The sequence below is a fragment of the Tachypleus tridentatus genome, chromosome 6, assembly GCF_004210375.1.
Source record: "Tachypleus tridentatus isolate NWPU-2018 chromosome 6, ASM421037v1, whole genome shotgun sequence".
In the NCBI taxonomy this organism is placed as follows: domain Eukaryota; kingdom Metazoa; phylum Arthropoda; class Merostomata; order Xiphosura; family Limulidae; genus Tachypleus; species Tachypleus tridentatus.
Window position 1 is genome coordinate 96,047,247 of NC_134830.1, and position 19,796 is coordinate 96,067,042.

Consider the following 19,796-nt stretch of genomic DNA (forward strand, 5'->3'; position numbering starts at 1 on the left):
ATTTCCTTGGGTACATCTTCTCCCACCCTAAGATGCAAAACAGTCATTCATTTACATCCTGAATTACTAAAATCCTCTTTCAACAACAAATACTTGCCAAGACGACCCAGAGCAGGATTCATGGAGGCCGACAGACTTCCCTCAAATAAAGTAAATAAAGAAGAAAGATGTGGCCATAAGCAGAAGGGCTCTCCATCCAATTCGCCTATACATAAATAAAAATCGCCACATTGATACAATAGAACTGTCGAGGTTTAGGTTCTAATCTGGATGACATCAAAGAACTGCTTGCTTCCTATCATCCTGTATGTCTTTTTTTACAAGAAATATTTCTGAAACCTGCCAATACAGTCACCTTTTGACAGTTTACTTTGTACAGAAATGACAGGATGTATGATGGACAAGTGCATGGAGGGGTGGCACTGTTGATTGATCAGCACGTGCCCACCCTGTTTTGCCACTCGACACATCGTTTGAGGCCATAGCCATTCGTGTTTTCTGGAGAGACCTATGACCAATCAGTTCTTGAAGCTCTCATTGAACAGTTGCCACCTCCCTTTTTAATCCCGGGGGACTTTAATGGACATCATTGCCTCTGGGTAAGTGCTGATATTATTGGGAGGGTCACTCCATAGAGAGTATGCTCTCTGATCTCAACCTTCTTTTGTAAAAGAAGCAAATTCTCCCAATGTATTATAGATTGATAAATGGTAGAAACACAGTATTAATGATAAACTAAATGTACCACATTATGAATGATAACTTGTAACATTAGAAAGTTCTGACTTTATTTGTAATATAACACAGCAAACTGTGTTCTAAGAGCCAGATTGGGTACAGTTATAATGTTGTGGGTTGTAATTATAATATTTACAGTTAGGAAAATCAGCTAAACATGCACAAGAATTATGGTCAACTTAAGCTTTCGGAGGTTTTTTTTGTACTTTCAGTTACTTATGTATATATTAATTCCATCGTTCTGTAGTATTTATATGTTTCAATTAAAGACAAAGTTAAAAATCTGTATCCCCTTACTATGAAGTACTGTATTTGGCTTGGCACAGTCCATGCCACTTGTGAACAAGTTAAATATTGAACATAGTTATGCATTTGGAATTATATAGAGAAATACACTACATATATGGATTAATATGTATATTATAATGAATCTAAAACAAAAAATGAAGCTTTTATATAAATACTGGACTATTGGTTTAATAATAAATTTAAAAAATGGAGTTATAGAATTGACAAAAATATTTTAAAAATATTTCACTGGTTTAGCTTAGATGTGATTGTTTTACCTTATTTTATGTTTTAGGTACACCATGAGTGTGTTTTAACTTTAGCCAAAACATGTTTATGTGAAAGTAGCATGTAGCTTAATAATTCATTGCTGTAATATGCCAAATAATGAAAACAATTTGAAAATCTGTCCTCTTTAGTAAAGTTTAATAATAAGTATACTTATCATTAGTGGAGTATGCATCAAGTTGGCTTTCATAATGCATTAGTTACATGGAAAAAGAAGCTGTGACAAGTTTCTTTGTATTGCAGGGTTGTTTTTCTTTTTGTGTGTGATAGAATGAGTAATATTGAGTAAGCTACTTGTATTTAGGCATTAACAAAGGGAGGAAGTTTAAGATACAAGGAATTATACTGAATAAGCTACTGTTTTTTAGGTATTAGTGAATGAATACATATAATGGAATAAATGATTTTGGGATGAATATTTTCACATGCATTAGTTAAGGGAAATGGAGAAGCTGTTTGATTATGTAATGTGCTTGTTGTTATTTATATAATTAAATTTATTTTCCTTGAACATTTTAAAATATTTATTATAAAATCTGTATTGAATATTTTACAGGCATTAAGTAAAGCATTGACTGACCTGCGTGCTAACATGGTGAATGCAGTTAAAGAAAGTATGACAGCTCAGCAACAACATGCATCTAATCAACTTACTGTGCAAGAGATGATAGAATCCAAAACAAAACCTTTGCAGGTGGATGTTTTTAGTCTTCACTTCCTAGTGTGCAGGTTTTATTGATAGTTTTATTCTGTTACTATATATTTTAGTAGGACTGTATTGTTGTACAATGGTGATTTTTGTTACAACTCTTAGGTTCAACAGATTTAAAAACTTTTAGGTTTTGATTGCAAAAATGTAATTTCAGTAAGTGAAATGAAAATTCATTCTTTTATGTTTTATAGTTAAAAATCAAACAACTAGAATTACAAAATGGTAAACTGAAGATGGAAAATCAAAGACATTATGAAGAACGGGAAATGTTGAATAGCAAGTTAGAACAACTCAAAAGTGAGATAGGTAAAGGATGTTTTGCCATGGTTTTATTATGTTCTGTAATGTTATTTTTTGCTTTAATCTAGGATGCAAAAATATTTGTATGTGTTTCAACTTTTGTATTTCTTAATTTATGGGTGGGTAATCTGATGGGGGATTTATCAGTATTTATTATTTGGGAGATTGAATGTTACATGAGTCAGCCTTATCTCCAGACCTCACAACATTTTCTCCCATACATACTGAGCCTGTTAAGGTTGAGAAGGGCTTGAATCACCTATTTCCACCTCCTGGTTTTGCTATGCCACACATGAGAAATCAGTTTGTCTTACTATGATCTTTTTGGATTCATTTAATCAGGGAAGGTTCTGTTCTGTCTGGTTACCTTCTCTGGGATCTAAACATCCACCCACATGTTTGCCGTGCGTGGCGACCCTTGAAGGGGAGGAGAAGATCCTGGTGGTTGAGGGGTCCAACCCTAACACACCATTTTGGCCTTGAATTCCTGTAGACAGGCGGCCTTTGGGTGGCCCCCCTTGGGTCAATCGGCTGGTCCACTTGGGCTAGAGTCAACCAAGTACCAGTGTTGGAAGTTCTCAACGGATGTTGTGGACATTGTTCCTGATGCTGGTGTTTGGGTATAGTGCTCACGAAACCCTGGCATTGCTGCATTGTCCTTGCATGACATTGTACTGTGTCCCCTTGTAGGGCTCCATGGTGGGTGGGGTCAGTGGGTACCAAAATTTTTCTTTTTTCCTATGGATCCTCCTTCAAAAAATTTAAATAAAATGGTGAAAAAACAGTCAAAAGGTAAGCAACCACATCTTGAAGACTCTGAGCAGCAATCTTCAACATCTGTAACACACGTATGGTTTGTGACATCTTCTCTCAAGGCATCTCCTCTTTAATTTTTTACCCTCCAAGAAGTGTTGTCATTACTGAGGCAAAGCATAATTGCCCACCTTTTTTATTCAGAAGGGACTAGAGGGTCTTGCTGGCTCTCCAAACTCAGTAAAGAAGCTTCGATCTGGAGACATATTAGTTGAAACATCCACAACCCACCACAGTGAACTCCTCTTGAATTCAACGGCAATTGGGGATATACCTATTGAGGTTACCCCTCATGCTACCTTGAATTCATCACAAGGAGTTATTGTTGAGAGGGATTTGAAGAATGTCCCCAAGTCAGAGATTCTCGCTGGTCTCTCCACTCAAGGAGTTTCTGCAGTGAGGCGCATCTCCACTCGCAAAGATGGAGTTTACACTGCCAACAAATACCCTCGTTTTGACATTTACATCATCACGTGCACCTGCCACCATCAAGGCAGGGTATCTAATTTGCAGGGTTTGGCCATACATACCAAACCCTCTTCGATGTTTCCAATGTCAGAGATTCGGCCACTCAAAGACATCGTATGGTGGTTCCCTGACATGTGCTCATTGTGGAGGCAAGGACCACGATGCCTATGACTGTGACATGAACCCACATTGCGTAAACTGCAATGGTTCTCACCCCTCTTACTTTCATTCTTGCCCAAAATGGTTGGAGGAAAAAGAGGTGCAGCGTTTGAAAACGACTCATAACATTATTTATCCTGAGGCTCGGAAATTGCTGCCCGCCACTCCATCTCGGACATATGCTGCTGCACTTCGTTCCACAACTACAGTGGGAGTGCAGACAGATCTCTCTGTGCCTCCAAGAGAATCGTTTTCAAAACAAATGAAAAGCCTTTTGACCTCCATGGTCAAAAAGGTTGATGAATCGACTTCCACACCCATCTTTGTTCCTCCCATACATTTCAACAAACCTCAAGATCCACATCCTTCAGTTTCAAATACAGGCATTTCTTTTAATACATCTTTTTCTTCCACCCCAGGAGGCAAAACAATCATTCGTTTGCATCCTCAGTCACTGGAATACCCTTCCAATAACAAAGACCTGCTCATTCGACCCAGGGCAGGATCCATGGATGTTGATAGACCTCCTCTGACTAAGGACAGTAAGGAAAAAAGACGTGGTCGTAAACAGAAGTGTTCTCCAGCCACTTCGCCAACCTGTCATGAAAAATGGTCATCTTGATACAATGGAACTTTCAAGGTTTACGTTCTAATCTGGATGACATCAAAACACTGATTGCTTCCTACCATCCTGTAGGTCTTTCCTTACAAGAAACATTTCTAAAACCTGCTGATACAGTCACCATTTGGCAGTTTTCTCTGTACAGAAATGACAGGCTGTGTGATGGACGAGTACATGGAGGGGTGGCATTATTGGTTGATCAGCATGTGCCAACCCTGTCTTTGTCACTCAACACTCCCTTGTTTCCTTGGGTCATACCATCACTGTTTGTTCTCTCTACCTGTCCCCTGGAGAGACATATAATCAATCAAACCTTGATGCTCTCGTTGAATAGTTGCCGTCTCCCTTTCTACTCCTGGGGGACTTTAATGGACATCATCCCCTCTGGGGAAGTGCTTTTATTGATGGGAGGGGTCGCTCTGTAGAGCATATGCTTTCTGATCACAACCTTTCTCTTTTCAATACTGGTTCTTCTACTTATTTTCATGCACCTAGTCAGTCCTTTACTGACTGACTGACTTACTTACTTTTGAGAGAGACTGGCCATGGTCGATGCCACTCTTCCCGCGTGCCCCGGTGGAAGCTGGATCAGGCAGACTGGTCCACTTTCACTGCTCTCGCAGAACTTGATCCTGCTATCATGAATCAGCCATCAATAGACGACTGTGTGGCAGCAGTAACTGGCTGTATTATACATGCAGCTGATCAGTGTATTCCTAAGACCTCAACACGTTTTCCATGATATCCTCATCCGTGGTGGAATCCTGCTTGCCACTTAACATGGAAGGCTCAAAAACGGGCCTGGGATACTTTTCGTAGATATCCCACACATTTTCGAACCGCGTCGCTTTCCAACGGGCCCATGCACATGCTAGGTGGGTAAGACATCAAAGCCAGAAGGAATCTTTGATTAAGTTCACAACTAGCATATCTTCTACCACCAGTTCCAAGGTCATATGGGACAGGATTCGAAAGGTCAATGGGCACTACAATTCTGTCCCCCTCTCGATCTTACTCTCTGATGGTCAGGAGGTGGCTGATGTCCGGAGCATTGCTGATACTCTAGGTGAAAGCTTTTGCCAGGTATCTAGCACTTCTGCTTGTTCCTCCACCTTCTTGGCTATCAAGACTCAGGCAGAGCGTTCACCTCTTTCCTTTCGAATTGACTGTCTCTTTGACTACAATTATCCCTTTACACTGGTGGAACTGAAAATGGCCCTTCATCGGTCTGGCAGTACCTCGGTTGGATCAGATGATGTACACTGTGACATGCTGTACCATCTATTTCCTGCTTCTCTTGATGTCCTTCTAATTGTCTTTAACCATGTCTGGCAGGAGAATGTTTTTTCCTGATGCCTGGTGCCAGGCTATTATTTTACCTTTCTTTAAGCCTGGGAAAGATTCCAAGATTTCTTCAAAATACCGTGCAGTTGCTTTGACGAGCTGTCTCTGTAAGACCTTAGAAAGGATGGTTAATGCTCGTCTTGTTTGGTTCCTCGAATCAAACAACCTCCTCTCGCCCACCCAGTGTGGGTTCCGACAACAGCACTCCACCACAGACAACCTAATTTGACTTGAAATGTCAATCAGAGAAGCCTTTCTCAAATGCCAACTTCTTGTATCAATATTCTTTGACATAGAGAAGGCTTACGACACAACATGGAGGTATGGCATTTTGCGAGATTTCCATACATATGGGTGATGTGGCCATTTACCCATGTTTATTAAAAGATTTTTAATGGACAGGAGATTCCAAGTTCGTGTGGGTTCGACACTTTCCCGTTCTTTTGTACAGGAACTTGGAGTCCCTCAGGGCTGTGTCACACTTTTCAGTATAAAGATAACTGCCATCACTCAACAACTCCCTCTCACTTTTGCGAATGGTCTGTATGTCGATGACTTTCACATCTCAATCGTGTACTGAAGTGGACTATGGTGAACGGCTTTAATTTCTCTCTCTCTAAAACTGTTTACATGCACTTTTGTCACCAACGGGGTATTCACCCTGATCCTGAACTTCATATCGGTGAAGTTTCGCTGCCAGTGGTCCCTGAGACCAAGTTCTTGGGGCTTATCTTTGACCATAAGCTGACCTTTATACCACACTTAAAGCAGCTTCGGGTCAAATGCACAAGAGCACTGAACATTCTCCGTGTCCTCTCTTCTACCAATTGAGGAGCAGATCGATGTTCCATGTTAAAGGTATATTGTGCTGTTATTTGATCAAAACTCGACTATGGATGAATGGTCTATGGCTCTGCCAGACCCTTGGCCTTAAAGATGCTGGACCCCATTCATCACCAAGGACTTCGACTCTGCACTGGGACTTTCCGCACCTCTCCAGTTCAAAGCTTATACGTTGAAACTCATGAGCCTTCTCTGCACCTTCGCCGTTTGCAACTATCTTTACTATATTCTTCGAAACTTCGTTCCTTACCAAAGCATCCCACCTGGGGATGTGTTTTCCTTCCTCAGTGGGCTGTACCTTTTCAGAACAGACGATCTGTCATTGCTCCGTTTGGCCTTTGCATCCAGGCGTAATTGGATTACTTGGGTCTGTCCTTGGATAACATTGCAGATTCCACAGGTCAGCCCATCCCACCATGGCTTATTACAGCCCCCAAGTGTGACCTTTCTTTTAGTTATCTGAAAAAGGCAGATACTCCAGATTGGAAGTACCGTCATTTATTTAATGAACATCTTTCCAACAATCATTCCGTTCCCATTTATACAGATGGTTCCAAATCAGGTAATTCAGTGGGCTCTGCTATGGTTTGCTGTGGTTTGGTGGTTGCATGCAGAATCCTCTCTACAGCTACTGTGTTCACTGCTGAACTGTATGCCATATCTCGTGCCCTGGATCATATTGAAGCTGAGCAGTACTCCAACTGCACTATTTATACTGTCTCGCTTAGTTCTATACTGGCCCTGGATTCGCTACATGTTGGCTCACACCCTGTTCTCGCCGATATTCAAAACCGGCTGGCCCATTTCTCATTAACTGCTACTTCTGTCCAGTTTTTCTGGATACCAGGCCATGTTGGTATTTGCTGGAACGAGTTTGCAGACATGGCAGCTAAATCTATCTGCTCCGGCACTATCACCACTGTGCCTCTTCCGTACATGGACTATGGTCTTGTACTCAAGGCTTGGCTCCGTGCCAGCTGGCAGTCCACTTGGAGTGAGCAACGCGACAACAAGCTTTTTCAAATAAAACCCTATATTGAGCTTTGGCCATCTAGCTTCCGTAAGGTTCGGAAGGAGGAAGTTGTTCTAACTAGACTACGCATTGGGCACAGTTTTTTAACTTGTCGTTTTCTTTTATCTGGAACTGATGCGCCAATGTGTGGTTTGTGTAACACTCAAATCACTCTCAGCCACATTTTACTTTCTTGCCATCGTTACAATTCTCAACGACGGCCCTATTTTAAACATGTTTTTTCCCAGGGTTTATCTGTAACATTGGACAGTGTTATTAGTGATGGTGACATTGTCCACCTTGATAAAGTTTTTAGTTTTTTACTGGCCATTAATCTTTTTAATCTCATTTAAGTGTTCGATATTTATTCATTACACCTTTTTAATTGCAGTTCTCTTTTCACAGTTTCAATCTCTCTTGTTCAATTTGACATTGAAAAATGGCCAGAACATTAAATAACTCGACACCAGGACTGGAAAGGCCAACTTCAGGTGACTAACGCTGCTGTTTGAACTATCCATTTGAACTACCCATTAGTCGTCCTGGCGAGTTGTTATTCTAATTTTGCTGCATGTCTTTTGAACTTTTATTACTTTACCCTTTGGTACTGGCAATAATGACACATAACCCGGAACCAGGACTGGAAAGGCCAACTTCAGGTGACTGACGGTGGTTCTTGAACTTGCCTGTTAGTCTTCCTGGCAGGTTATGATCATTACCATTTTGCTAGAGTAAGTACTTTACAACTTCTTTTACTCTACTTTCTCTCTTACCATTGTAAACTAGGTGTCAACATTGGTTTTATGCTTTTTCTGTTTTTCAATGATGTGTTGTTTTACCTTCATTTCCTTTTCTGTATTTTACTACATTTAATTTATTTTTACCTTTTTAACGGACGTTTGGCATAGATAGCCTAGCTGCTTTGTGCCATAAAACACTAAATCAATCAATCAATCTTACAACATGACCATTCTTCTCATTTCTGTTTCGTTTTTTTCCCTTGACTGGAAATTCAGGTACATGCCAACCATTTTGCTTCACAATTAAGTTATAGGATTAGCATGCCTTGTTCTCTGTGGGCTTTGTGTCAGCTTGCCCTTGCATGTCATCATGCATACCTTCTGTTTCTAGATCAACAGTTGTTAGGTTCTATTTTGCCTATTTGAAATGTGGCCCTCAAATCTCTCTTAAGTCTGACCCATGCTCAATTTTTCCCACCTTTGCTTACAATGCTTTTGCTCTCTCTCTCTCCTCCTTCCATTTCCTTTCTGAGGATATTTACAGAAATTGTGAGGGGATTTTCATGGGAAATCCTCTCCCTTCTTTCCTCCACTTTGGCTCTGGCTCTGCATACATGTTTTTTTTGTTGTTGGGTCCTTCTAGGTCATGATGCAACCTTAACATGTGTTAGTTTCGCATTATCTTATCTTTAGTATTTATGTATGACCCTGTTTTTGTTGCTTAATGTATTTGACATGATTCCTGAACACTTGGAGTTGTGTGCTATATCAGTACAACAATAGTCTACCCTTTTAAGTCTTACCCATTTGTCTCAACTGGAGCCCAATATGGCACAGTTTTATAATTTCTTGTCTTTCGTTTTCCCAATCCTTACCTGCTCCTCCTTCTTAGGTTGTCTCATCTCATTGTTTTTTTTTTCAACAGTGCATGTCACATCGCCAACAATGTCAGTAACTGCCTGGTGGGATCTCACTTTGCTGATTTTCTTCATCACTGGCATCCTTTCACTATGGATAACTGGATTCTTCAAGTTTTATTAGAAGGATGCATGGTCTTGTTCATTTACTCCCTTCTATGTCTCCTATGCCCGTTTCCTTCCCTCTGCCTTGAGATCAATGAATGGACAGCATCTGTTGGAGGCATTTCAGGACATACTATCCCAGCAGGCCGTTGCATCTGTTCTGAATCCTTCACTAGGTTTTTCTTTCAGACTTTTTGTTGTTCAAGAAAACCAAGGCCTGAAGACCTGTTATCATTTTGTCCTGCCTCAGTTGATTCATTTCACAATCCTGTTTTATCATGGAGTCATTTCTCACCCTATCAGGCTTTTGCCTACCATCTTTATTTTCTAAGGCTGTGATTCCACCATTATTTGAGTAGCTGGGGTCTTCTGTTTCATTCTGAACTGGAGTCAGCCATCCATACTTATCAACTCCTTGAAGTGGCTGCTCTGGTAGGCCAGTTAATAGAAATAGAGATGTCCTTTCTACATTCTGCCAAGCATTGTGTCTGCTTGATTATCTTTTTCGATTCTCATCTCAATTGAGCCCAACCTTCACTCCTACAATTTTGTTCTATGGAATTGTTAGTTTGCCATGCCCTTTCATCTTTCTCACTTTCTGCTCATAAGGTTCTATTGTTTTTGAGGATGTGGTCATCATTGGGCTCTTGACAGTCTGTGGAACCATGCTCGAGACACCTTGGTAGCTACCATTGCCATTCCTCATATCCTAATGCATGACCTACTTTGGTGGTTGGTTATGGCCCATACATTGGCAGGTGTCCCATTGCCTCCTCCTCCTCTGGATTTACATCAGTTTACTTGCATCTTTTCAGATCTGGGATATATGAATCACTTACCAGGAAGCTTCAGGTATTTGTACTGTCGATGAAAAGTCTTTGCATTTCAATGCCCTTTAGCTTCTCATGGTTCTTCAGGCTTTGAATCACTTCCTTTCTTTTGCCAGATATTGTCTGGGGAGGATTCTTTCTGACAGTTCTACTGTAGTAGCACATATGAATTCCCAAGGGGGCATGTGGTTAAGATCTCTCCGTATTTGAATTTGGATCCCCTTTGTTGGGCACACACTCACATCACATTAATCTAATTGTGTGTCAAATTTAGTGTGCTTTCAATTTTGTAGTGGCTCATCTTTTGCATCCTGACAAAATGTTTCAGATAGAGATAGATTCAGTCTTTAGATCCCTTTGTGTTATGATGGCTTTGTATTCTCTCTAGTTTTTGCTATATTGATGTATTTCCCACAGTCTTCAGTGACACATTGCCTCTCTTTTGGTCCCCTATATGTCATCTGCAGGCTCTGTCCAGTTACTTCATCAGATGGTCTGTATCATTCATACCACTCCTTGCCTTATTTTTCTGATTGCTCCTTATTGGCCAACTCAACTATGGTTTCCACAGTTACAACAGCTGTGTCTTTTATCTCCTGTACACCTCCTCTTGACTACCTCTCTTCATCAACCTCAATAACCAGTTCTGTATCCTTCATCTTCACTCCTGGCTTTTCTTCAGTTCTTAGCAAGCAAATCAGGTTTCTTTTATCACGTAGCTTTCTTTTTGGCTCATTCCATATAACTTTCTTTAAAGGATCTCTAATTTGGGTAGTCCCAGCAGTTGACCTACTGTTGCTTATGTGGCTGAATTTCTCGCATGGATTTTTAACCAGGAATCTTTGGTCTTTTCAATCTCAAGTTATCAGACTGACTTATCTTGTACCTTTTGTTAATTTCAGACACTGTCAAGTTTTTGCTTCCCCTGTCTTTTCCATTTTAATACATTCCTTCCAGATTTATCATCTCCCCAGAGGGCTACTCTTCAGGACTGGGATATTACTGTGATCCTCCATTATCTGCATGTAACTCCATTTGAACCTGTTTCCTCATGTTCCACATCTCACTTTTCCTTCTTCTCTTGGCCTGTACATATCAAAAGTCTGATTTGTTTGCCATTGACACTTCATGTGCCCTTTACTACTCTTCTACTCTTTTCCTTTCTCTGGATCTTTCCTTCCTACCTAAAACCTTGGTGGCTAGGGAGGATTGACTCCTCCTTTTGCCTTTTTCCCTCCCTTCTATTTCTCATCTCTCCCTTCATCCTGATCCAGATAGACTTGTATCACCATTGCTATATTGCCATCATGACTTCCTTTCATTTGCTTGTTAGATTTTCCCTGTCTGTGTTCTTTCCCCTTCTACCCTCACCAGCTGGATTCAACTTTTGATTCAAGTGGTGTTTTCCTCCTTGTCTTCTTTTTGCTGGAATTTCTTCAGTTGTATCAACCACTCACCTTTTTTTACATCTCATCTTCATTGGCTTTTGTAAGAAATCTTACATTCAGGCATGTACACAACACCTGATACATTTGTTCTTTAAGCTTCATTGCAACTTTGATTTGGTAAGTTTATATTCATGCTTTCTTTTCTTTTAAGGAGCCCTTGCTTCATTTATTCATTATGTTGATTCTACTCTGTGGCAAGAGGTGCCTCATCAGGTTGTCTTCATTTTAAAATCTGCACTTTACAGCAGTGCTGATATGTGCTTTATATTCTATATCTTCGCAGGGCTTATTATTAAGATGGGTTATTCCACAAGATCATTTGTAGGTGAATAACATTGCAGTGTCATTGTTTCACAAACTTGCTTGTTCTAGACTGTATCAACCGTGGACTGCATGGGTAAAGCAAAAGTGAATAGTTGCCAGTGCCTTATACTGAATAAATTGATATGGTCTGCTTTTCAAAATAGGGTTTTATGATCACCCATTGCACTCTCTCAGATAATGATATTCCTCCATACTCTGCAACATGCTCTCACTTCTCTTTTCTTCAAGTAGAATATTGTAGTCCTTACCACTTTCCAGTTTTGAGCCACTAGAGTAATTAACCATGTATGCACCCTTCTGAATGAATTACACACAAAGGTGGCTGTAACCATTCAGTGCAGAGTTAGGCAGTGGTCTTTTGTAAGTGTAGATGATGTGATTTCCTCTAATGTACATTATGCAGTCCTGTTGATGGTGAAATGACATATGATGATTTACGTGAGAAACACATTGTAATCATTCAAATCCAATAGGAGAGGAGTGAAAGGCTTATAACATACATATAGAAAACATTTTGCATGTAGAGGGCAACACTGAATGAGAATAACTAGTCTTGTAAAAGGAGAGAAGTACCTATTGGAAATACTATTTTCAGTATATAGGAAATTATAACTTTAAAAGAGAATGTGAATTGTGAAAATAGTTTGACAGTTTATATACAGATATGTATTAATGTAAGTTTAAACTTGCTTTTCATCTCAACTTAAGCTAGATCTGTTGAAATGTGTTGTGTATATGTTATTTTAAATCATTTTCAATATTTCAGAAAGAAAAAAAACTGTGTTAGAGATGGAAAAGGAAGAGTTAAAAAAACAAGTCCATAAAGCAAAGAGTCATACTCAGCAGGTAATAGGATTCAGATTATACTTGATCTTACGTCTGCCTGTGATCTCAGATAGCTTAGATATTTTACACTGTAATATTTACCTTTTATGTGTTTCACATTTGGCAATGTTTCATTTCCACTGACTTTGAATGGATGTAAGTTCTTTAACCCTTTCACCACATAATTCGATTTCATAGTCAGTCAGTCCCCAGTCAGTGTCATTTATCTGTGAAAAATTAAGCAGGACATTTCACTGTATTATACATTATGATATACAAGACAAACTTACATTGCATATCTTGAGATTATGGTGTCACTTACATACCTAAATTAGGGTAATAATACAAATAAAATACAACAATCAGTTGATATATATGTATGCAGGTGCCTTACATCATCTGCTATCTGGGTTTCCAGCTGAGGGATTGTTTAAACTTCTGTTTTTCACTCACATTCCCATATCTCAGCACACCCAGTATCTGGCAGTTGATTCGAGCTCATGGAAAGTTGTCACTTTTTGTGTAAAGGGACAAATGTTTATTTACAAATGTGGAGGAAAAGTCAACCTCTACTCTTAATGATAGTTAATCTTCTGTCTACTATAGTCGTTTTCAGCAGTAAAATGATTAAACATCCTATTTCAACTATATTAAAAGTAACAGTTTCTTGGTATCACTGTTGCAGTTAATATTGTTTAATTATGTTATTACTTAGATTAAAAAAACAAAGCTAATATTCGAAGTTTTAATCATATATGTTTTAAGTTCTTAATTTTACAAGGCAATATTTAAACGAAATCCTGAATTTCCTTTGATATAAGAAATGTGACATCTTCTCTCAAGGCATCTCCTCTTTAATTTTTTTACCCTCCAAGAAGTGTTGTCATTACTGAGGCAAAGCATAATTTTCATAGCCTGCAATTGTATTTAGTTACAGCAGCATAAAATAGAAACTCAGACTTATCATTTCCACCTGTCATATCCTCTTATTCAGAAATTGCCAATAATTCTTTTTCTCTGTTTTTTAATACTGTATTATTTATAACCAACAGAAAGCCAATTCTTTAATCTATTAAAACTACTGCAGAGAAGTGTCTATTTCACTTCCAGTTTAAACTTTATTGGCATGAGAAATACATCAACAAGCTTAGCTGAATTTTTATTGGCTCTTCTCACATATTTAAAAAGCCAGAAAAATTGCAATAATTTTGAGATATTGCCTGCTTTTTGAATGTTGTTATTCTGTTTTCTTTGATGCATTATTTAATCACATAAAAAATTATTAAGTGTAGTAGTACTATTAGTATGAAAATATAAAATTAATGTTAAGACTTAACTGTCACTGACAGCCAACAGTGAAAAAAGGTAAGTACTTTATTTATTGTTTTTTGGCATATTCTCTATTTATTGGATAATGTTAGATTAGGTAATATAAATAATAGTAATAAATATTATAAGGTATACTCATGATCAACTTGTGCATAGCTCATGCATTATGTAATTCACTAGCATAATATGAGCTACATGTTTGCCAAGTGATTTTCAACTTATGTGGCATGACTGTTAATTATACATGGTTTAAAGTACAATAAAATTTAAGTATAAATAGATGTGTCCTGTCACGAGCTGAAAAATATTTAGGATAAGCAAATGTAATTTCATGTTACAATTTGAAATCATTTTAGAAAGAAAAAATGGGTAATTTAGACTGTGTGTGATTGTGTGACAAACTTGATCAAATTGTCAAACCATTTACAGAGTTAGAATAGAGTACATAACAGATAAAATATAATGCTTTACTGACAAAAGTTAGAAATTTATTTAGGAGGTTTCAGAAATTATGCAAATGAAATTTGAGATTTTTCAGATAAAGAAAAGTATTTTTAATCTTAATGTTAAAAATTATTTTGCTCTAGGAACAGTTAACACTTTGGCTCTGTATAGTTGTGGAGAAATTTTCAATGAAAATACTTCATAGAAAATTCTAATTTTCTTCTACAGTTGACTCTTAATGATTACTAAAAGCTTGCAAAATCTCATAATAATATACAAAAATTTAAAATTATTTTTGCAGTGTATTGAATATTATTATTTTTATCTATTAATATTCATTTAAGCTTTAATTATTTGTCATCCAAACTGTGTTGTATAATTCTTATGTATGTTGTTAACTCCTTCTGTGAAACCATCTTCACTAAAGCATATCTTTTTATAATTTCTTTGAGGTTAAATTGGTATATTCAGTTTTTTTCTTCACAGAAGTTGACCAACATTTTCAAGGGAGACCTAAGCATGTACTTCTGAAGCAAGTTAAATAAAAAAGCAAAGATTTACAGATAAACCCTAAACTTTAATTGTAATTTTTTATCAAATTCTGGACATTACTTCTGAATCCACAAGATTTCTCTGGCTCTTAGCATTTTCGTATTTGATACATTTCCCTATATATTGAAATCTTGGGCAGGAGGAAGAAAATCATAGTCGTGTAAGCCATGTCAGATAATAACTGACTAATTATATACTGTGTTTAGAGCATGCTCTTTTATCATTGAACTCGACATGTATTTGGTGTTTGTTTTTTTAATATACAGCCATATTAATATGTATAATGTTAATGCATTATATTGATCATGTGTGTTTAAATGTCTAATCTGAGTCTATGTGATTGAGGTTTTCATTATTAAAAGGCCATGATTATAACCTCTTACACATGTTTCAACTCTGTTTATAACAAAAGCATTGTATATTCTTAGAGTTTGCTATAATTATTAATAAAGAGGAAAACGGTTTCCACAATAATAGAAAACAAATCTGTATATTTAAGTTTTTACTTGTGGTCTTTAAAGTGCTCTTATTTTTTCTAACATCGAAGAAATGTTAAAAATGATTGGATGATGAAGAAATTCAGGGTATAGTATGGTAAAATATTTTTTACAAATTATTATAATTGTAGAATGGAAATAGAATCCAGATGTTGGGTGAAGGCAGTGATCCCATAATTGTTTTTTTTCACTTAACAGAATGAGAACCATTATTTAAAATGTTTAAAACTGCATGAAAGTTTATGGGTTGAAAGAAATTTCTGTGATATTTGAACTTGAAATATTTTAACAGTATAGTTCATTTTTCTGAGTAGCACATTTGAAACTTATATCATGTTTTTTTCCCCTTTATTAAGAAACTTGTGAAATATATATTCATTTTCAGCATGCATCTAAATCTGAACTACAAGCAAAGGCTTCTGAAGTTGTAAAGCTACGAAAGGAAATTCAGTCTTTAAAGGAACAACTTAAAAAGCAACAGCCAGCAGAGAAACCCTATGATCAAGATGAAAAAACAGCCAGGGTAAATAGAGATTAATATTGCAATTTTCCAGACTTGCAGGATTTATCATAAATTTTTCTTCAATTGCAACTTCAAAAAAACTAGTATAAACTGTGTTAATGCTCTTTTTTTTTACATTTCGAAAAACATAAAGATTAGGTTATATATGAAATGTATAAACTAGTTTTCCTAGTATACACTTTTATCTATATGCAAATATTGTTACAGGTTACTATCACAGTTAGCACTGATGTAGACAGTAAAGCTTTGGTTAAAGTAGCACTTCTGAAACATCACTTGTCTCAATACCTTAAATCTAAGACATACTAATGCAGCTTGAATAACATATATTTTGTATCTGTGTATTAACTACAGTAATAGTGGCTGTGTATGTTTTTTGTTGTTTTTTTTCAAAAAGATAATCTTATTTGTAGAAAAACTTAGTGTGAATTTTCAGAGATGGATTTTTAATTTTTGTATTGATAATATCACATAGTAGTTTTTCTTCATAAAAAAATTATGTATACATGTACACACTTTTTTTTTATAATTCAAAGATAAACTTAACTGGCTGTTACTCAGAAACAAAAGGTTTGTAGACTTAATATATGGAAAGATAGGTGTAGTGATTTCTTATCGGGGAAATGAAAGAAACAAGGTATTAAATTGAAATATAATACAAAATAAATGTATCTGACAATATATATGTATGTATAACTAAATCAGAAATTCAGGGATGATACCTCAATTCTGCACTCAGTAATGTTGTCTTCTCATGCCTAACAAATTTGCATGCCATTGACCTTTAGGCAACCACCACCTAATTGTATGTGTTTCAGTGTAAATTGTACTTGTGCACAGTGGCATCATCATGTGACAAAAAGCCTTGACTACTAGGAAGGTGACACAACCACCTTGCACAGTAGCTCCCTCTTAGATACTTGCACTTATCAAAATTTCATTTCTCTTGGCATTATATTCATCATACATGTTTAAATTTAGAGTTGTCCAAATTGTTGAGGTTTGCATTGTTAATAGATTTTGAATTTCATTTTCTTTGGCTTTTGTGTTAAAAACATTAATTTTTATTGTGAATGCTTATATGATGGTGACTTATACTTGGTCCTGTGTTGATGCTTTCAGCCAATTTTTGCCTCTTTTCTTACTATATATCTATTTTGCACCTTATCTTCTCTCTCAGATCCTTGCTTTTACATAGGACTCTTCTTATAGGATTCTATTGTTGGCACCTCTTTGGCTAGTTCAGTCTTCATTCACTTAGCATTTAGATCTCCTCTTTTTCTTTCCAATATCCCCCCTTCCCTTGTATCACTCTTATGCATCCCTTTTTCATTGAGAGATACCTTCCCACATGGATTTTGCTTGATCTGTTGCCTGTTGAGTCAAACTTTCCAGTTGTGTTGCATTCTCCATATTACTTTTTCACTGTGTTTGTCTATCAGTGAAAGTGGCAAATCTTTTGTCATTGGTCCATCTGATATTGCATTACTCCTGGCCATCATACTGTGAACTACCTTTCTGACTTTTTACCTGGCTGTTTGTCCATGATTTGTTGGTCTGTTGTTACTAATTGTTGGGCAGCTTTGTCAATGACATTTTACATTTTCTGGTACTACAAGGTGTTTCGTTCCCCATCTTCTCTGTTCTGTTTTGCTCCATGATTCTCCTGTGCCTAAGTGAGACTTTAGTGGGATTTTGCACAATCTCACATGTGCCTATTGGAGCCACTGGCTTTTAGCATTTTTTGTAACATCTTTCTCTCTGGACTTATTTCCTCCTCCTTCTTGCCTTTGATTATCATCTTTTGAATATCTGTGCTATGTATGCTTCTTGTGCCATCTTACATTGTACTTGTACATTCTTCTCTTTGGACCAGTTTTTCCCCTCTCAGACTTTGACTGCTCAGTACAGTAACACTACTTTCTTTCCTATCTCTCTTCCTTCCTTCTCTCACCCTTTCATCTCTCAGACCCAAATCATCTTCAGTGTCCCATTTGGAATGTTTGGTATTCCTTATCACAGACTTCTCACTTCTGGGGTTCCCACCATTATCTGTTCCTACTCTGGGACTCCTCTTCTTCCAAGGACCTCTCTCCTTATACTCTTACTGGTTAGGTCTGTCAACCCCTCCAGTTGGCATGTTCATCCCTGAATGTTGATACTCACAGGATAATTCCCCTTCTTTTCAGTTTATATTTACCCAAAATCTGCATCAATCCAAGATAACATAAAGTTCTCATACCATCTAAACTGGTTCTACAAATGCTTACCTTTGAGATTGGGTGTCCTCATTGCATATAAATTTACTTAATTGTCCAACCCAGAATGATAGACCATAGAATAACTTTATACCAGAGAAGTGTTTTGCCACTTCTTTGACTTTCATATGCTGCATGTTAAAAATAATATTTCATGATCAGCAATTGCATTTGGTTCCAGTAAAAAATTTTTCAGGTTGGAGATTTAATGGGGATCAAAATAGAATGAGAAGTGAAGTGGTGGTAGCATTATCAGTGTAGTACAAGTCACCAACTCAAAACCTAAACACATATCTCTTGTGCTTTCCTCCATCAGCCAGAACCCAATCGAGTTGACTATACAATGTTCAGAAGATGTGATGTAATATAAATATGCACTTTACCTACAACCAGAATCTGTTCATAGACATAAGGTTAGCACATAATATATGAAATCATAATACAAAACTTAAGTGCCCTCTTCCTGTTTCCAGACTATTGAGTAGAGTTGAGGTGAATACACACTGTATAGTCTGAACATGCCCCAACCACACTATAAGTATTGGCTCACCATTCACTTGTATACAAGTGCATAGAAAGTCAAGTTATCTTTTTTCCCTGTCCCTGCAACACATTTGGCTCATTTGCCTCTTCTCCTCTTACATTTTAGGCAAAAAATACACCCTGGTTGAAATAAGATGTTGTCTTTCACAGATATACACCTATTTACTCCCTGACCTTGGATGTCATACTCTATATGCTTCCCTTTAAGTGCTTACTGGAGGAAAATTATCTGGATAACAATTGCACTAACCCTGTCAGCAATTCAGCATGTGATTCTAGATTTTCTTTGTGAAGAAGTGAATTATTGTCTTGGAAGTTAACATTTCTTGTTATATTTATGATAGATGCTTGCCTTTACACACATTCCAACCTGTTCTCCCCTTTTCTGGTGCACATTTTTGTTTTATCTCATTAAAAAACTAAGTTATCACAGGTGCAAGTGTAGTGAGGAGTTGTTATGCACGGATGTTATGTAATGCTCCTATTGGTGTGGGGCTTTTGTCACATGATTACATCATCATTCACCAGCACAGTTCACATAAGAACACACAAAATTAGCAGAGAGTTACCTTAAGATAGCTTTTGTGTTAACACACAAAGGTATCTAGTTGAAATTTATTTTTAGATCTGGAAAATGTTAACTTTAGTTAAAATAAAGCTAAATAATTCTTGATAGGCAGGTGCAAATAGGACAGAATAAACAGCAACAGGTCTTCACAGTAAATTCAGGCTCTTTAAGATCAGGAAATGGAACTACATTTTTCTAAAGTCAGAAGAAATATAATGTGAAAGCATCTAAAATACATACACAGTATCTCTATAGTAGACCAATCAAACAAAGGCCACAGGAAATGGAGAAATATCTTTGCTCCAT

General features: G+C 37.2%; 1 protein-coding gene across 9 annotated transcripts in view; it reads left to right on the forward strand.

Annotated features, from left to right (window-relative positions):
* Positions 1–19,796, forward strand: part of LOC143253103 (centrosomal protein of 290 kDa-like) — a 169,070-nt gene that overhangs the window by 121,486 nt on the left and 27,788 nt on the right. For 7 of the 9 annotated variants that reach the window (XM_076506359.1, XM_076506358.1, XM_076506362.1 and 4 more), the window contains 4 exons: positions 1,871–2,008; positions 2,218–2,332; positions 12,718–12,797; positions 15,984–16,121. In XM_076506359.1, the coding sequence (XP_076362474.1) occupies positions 1,871–2,008; positions 2,218–2,332; positions 12,718–12,797; positions 15,984–16,121 (471 nt within the window). Of the gene's footprint in view, positions 1–1,870; positions 2,044–2,217; positions 2,333–12,717; positions 12,798–15,035; positions 15,262–15,983; positions 16,122–19,796 lie in introns of those variants that run through there. The other 2 variants (XR_013029381.1, XM_076506365.1) reach the window with 2 other exon arrangements.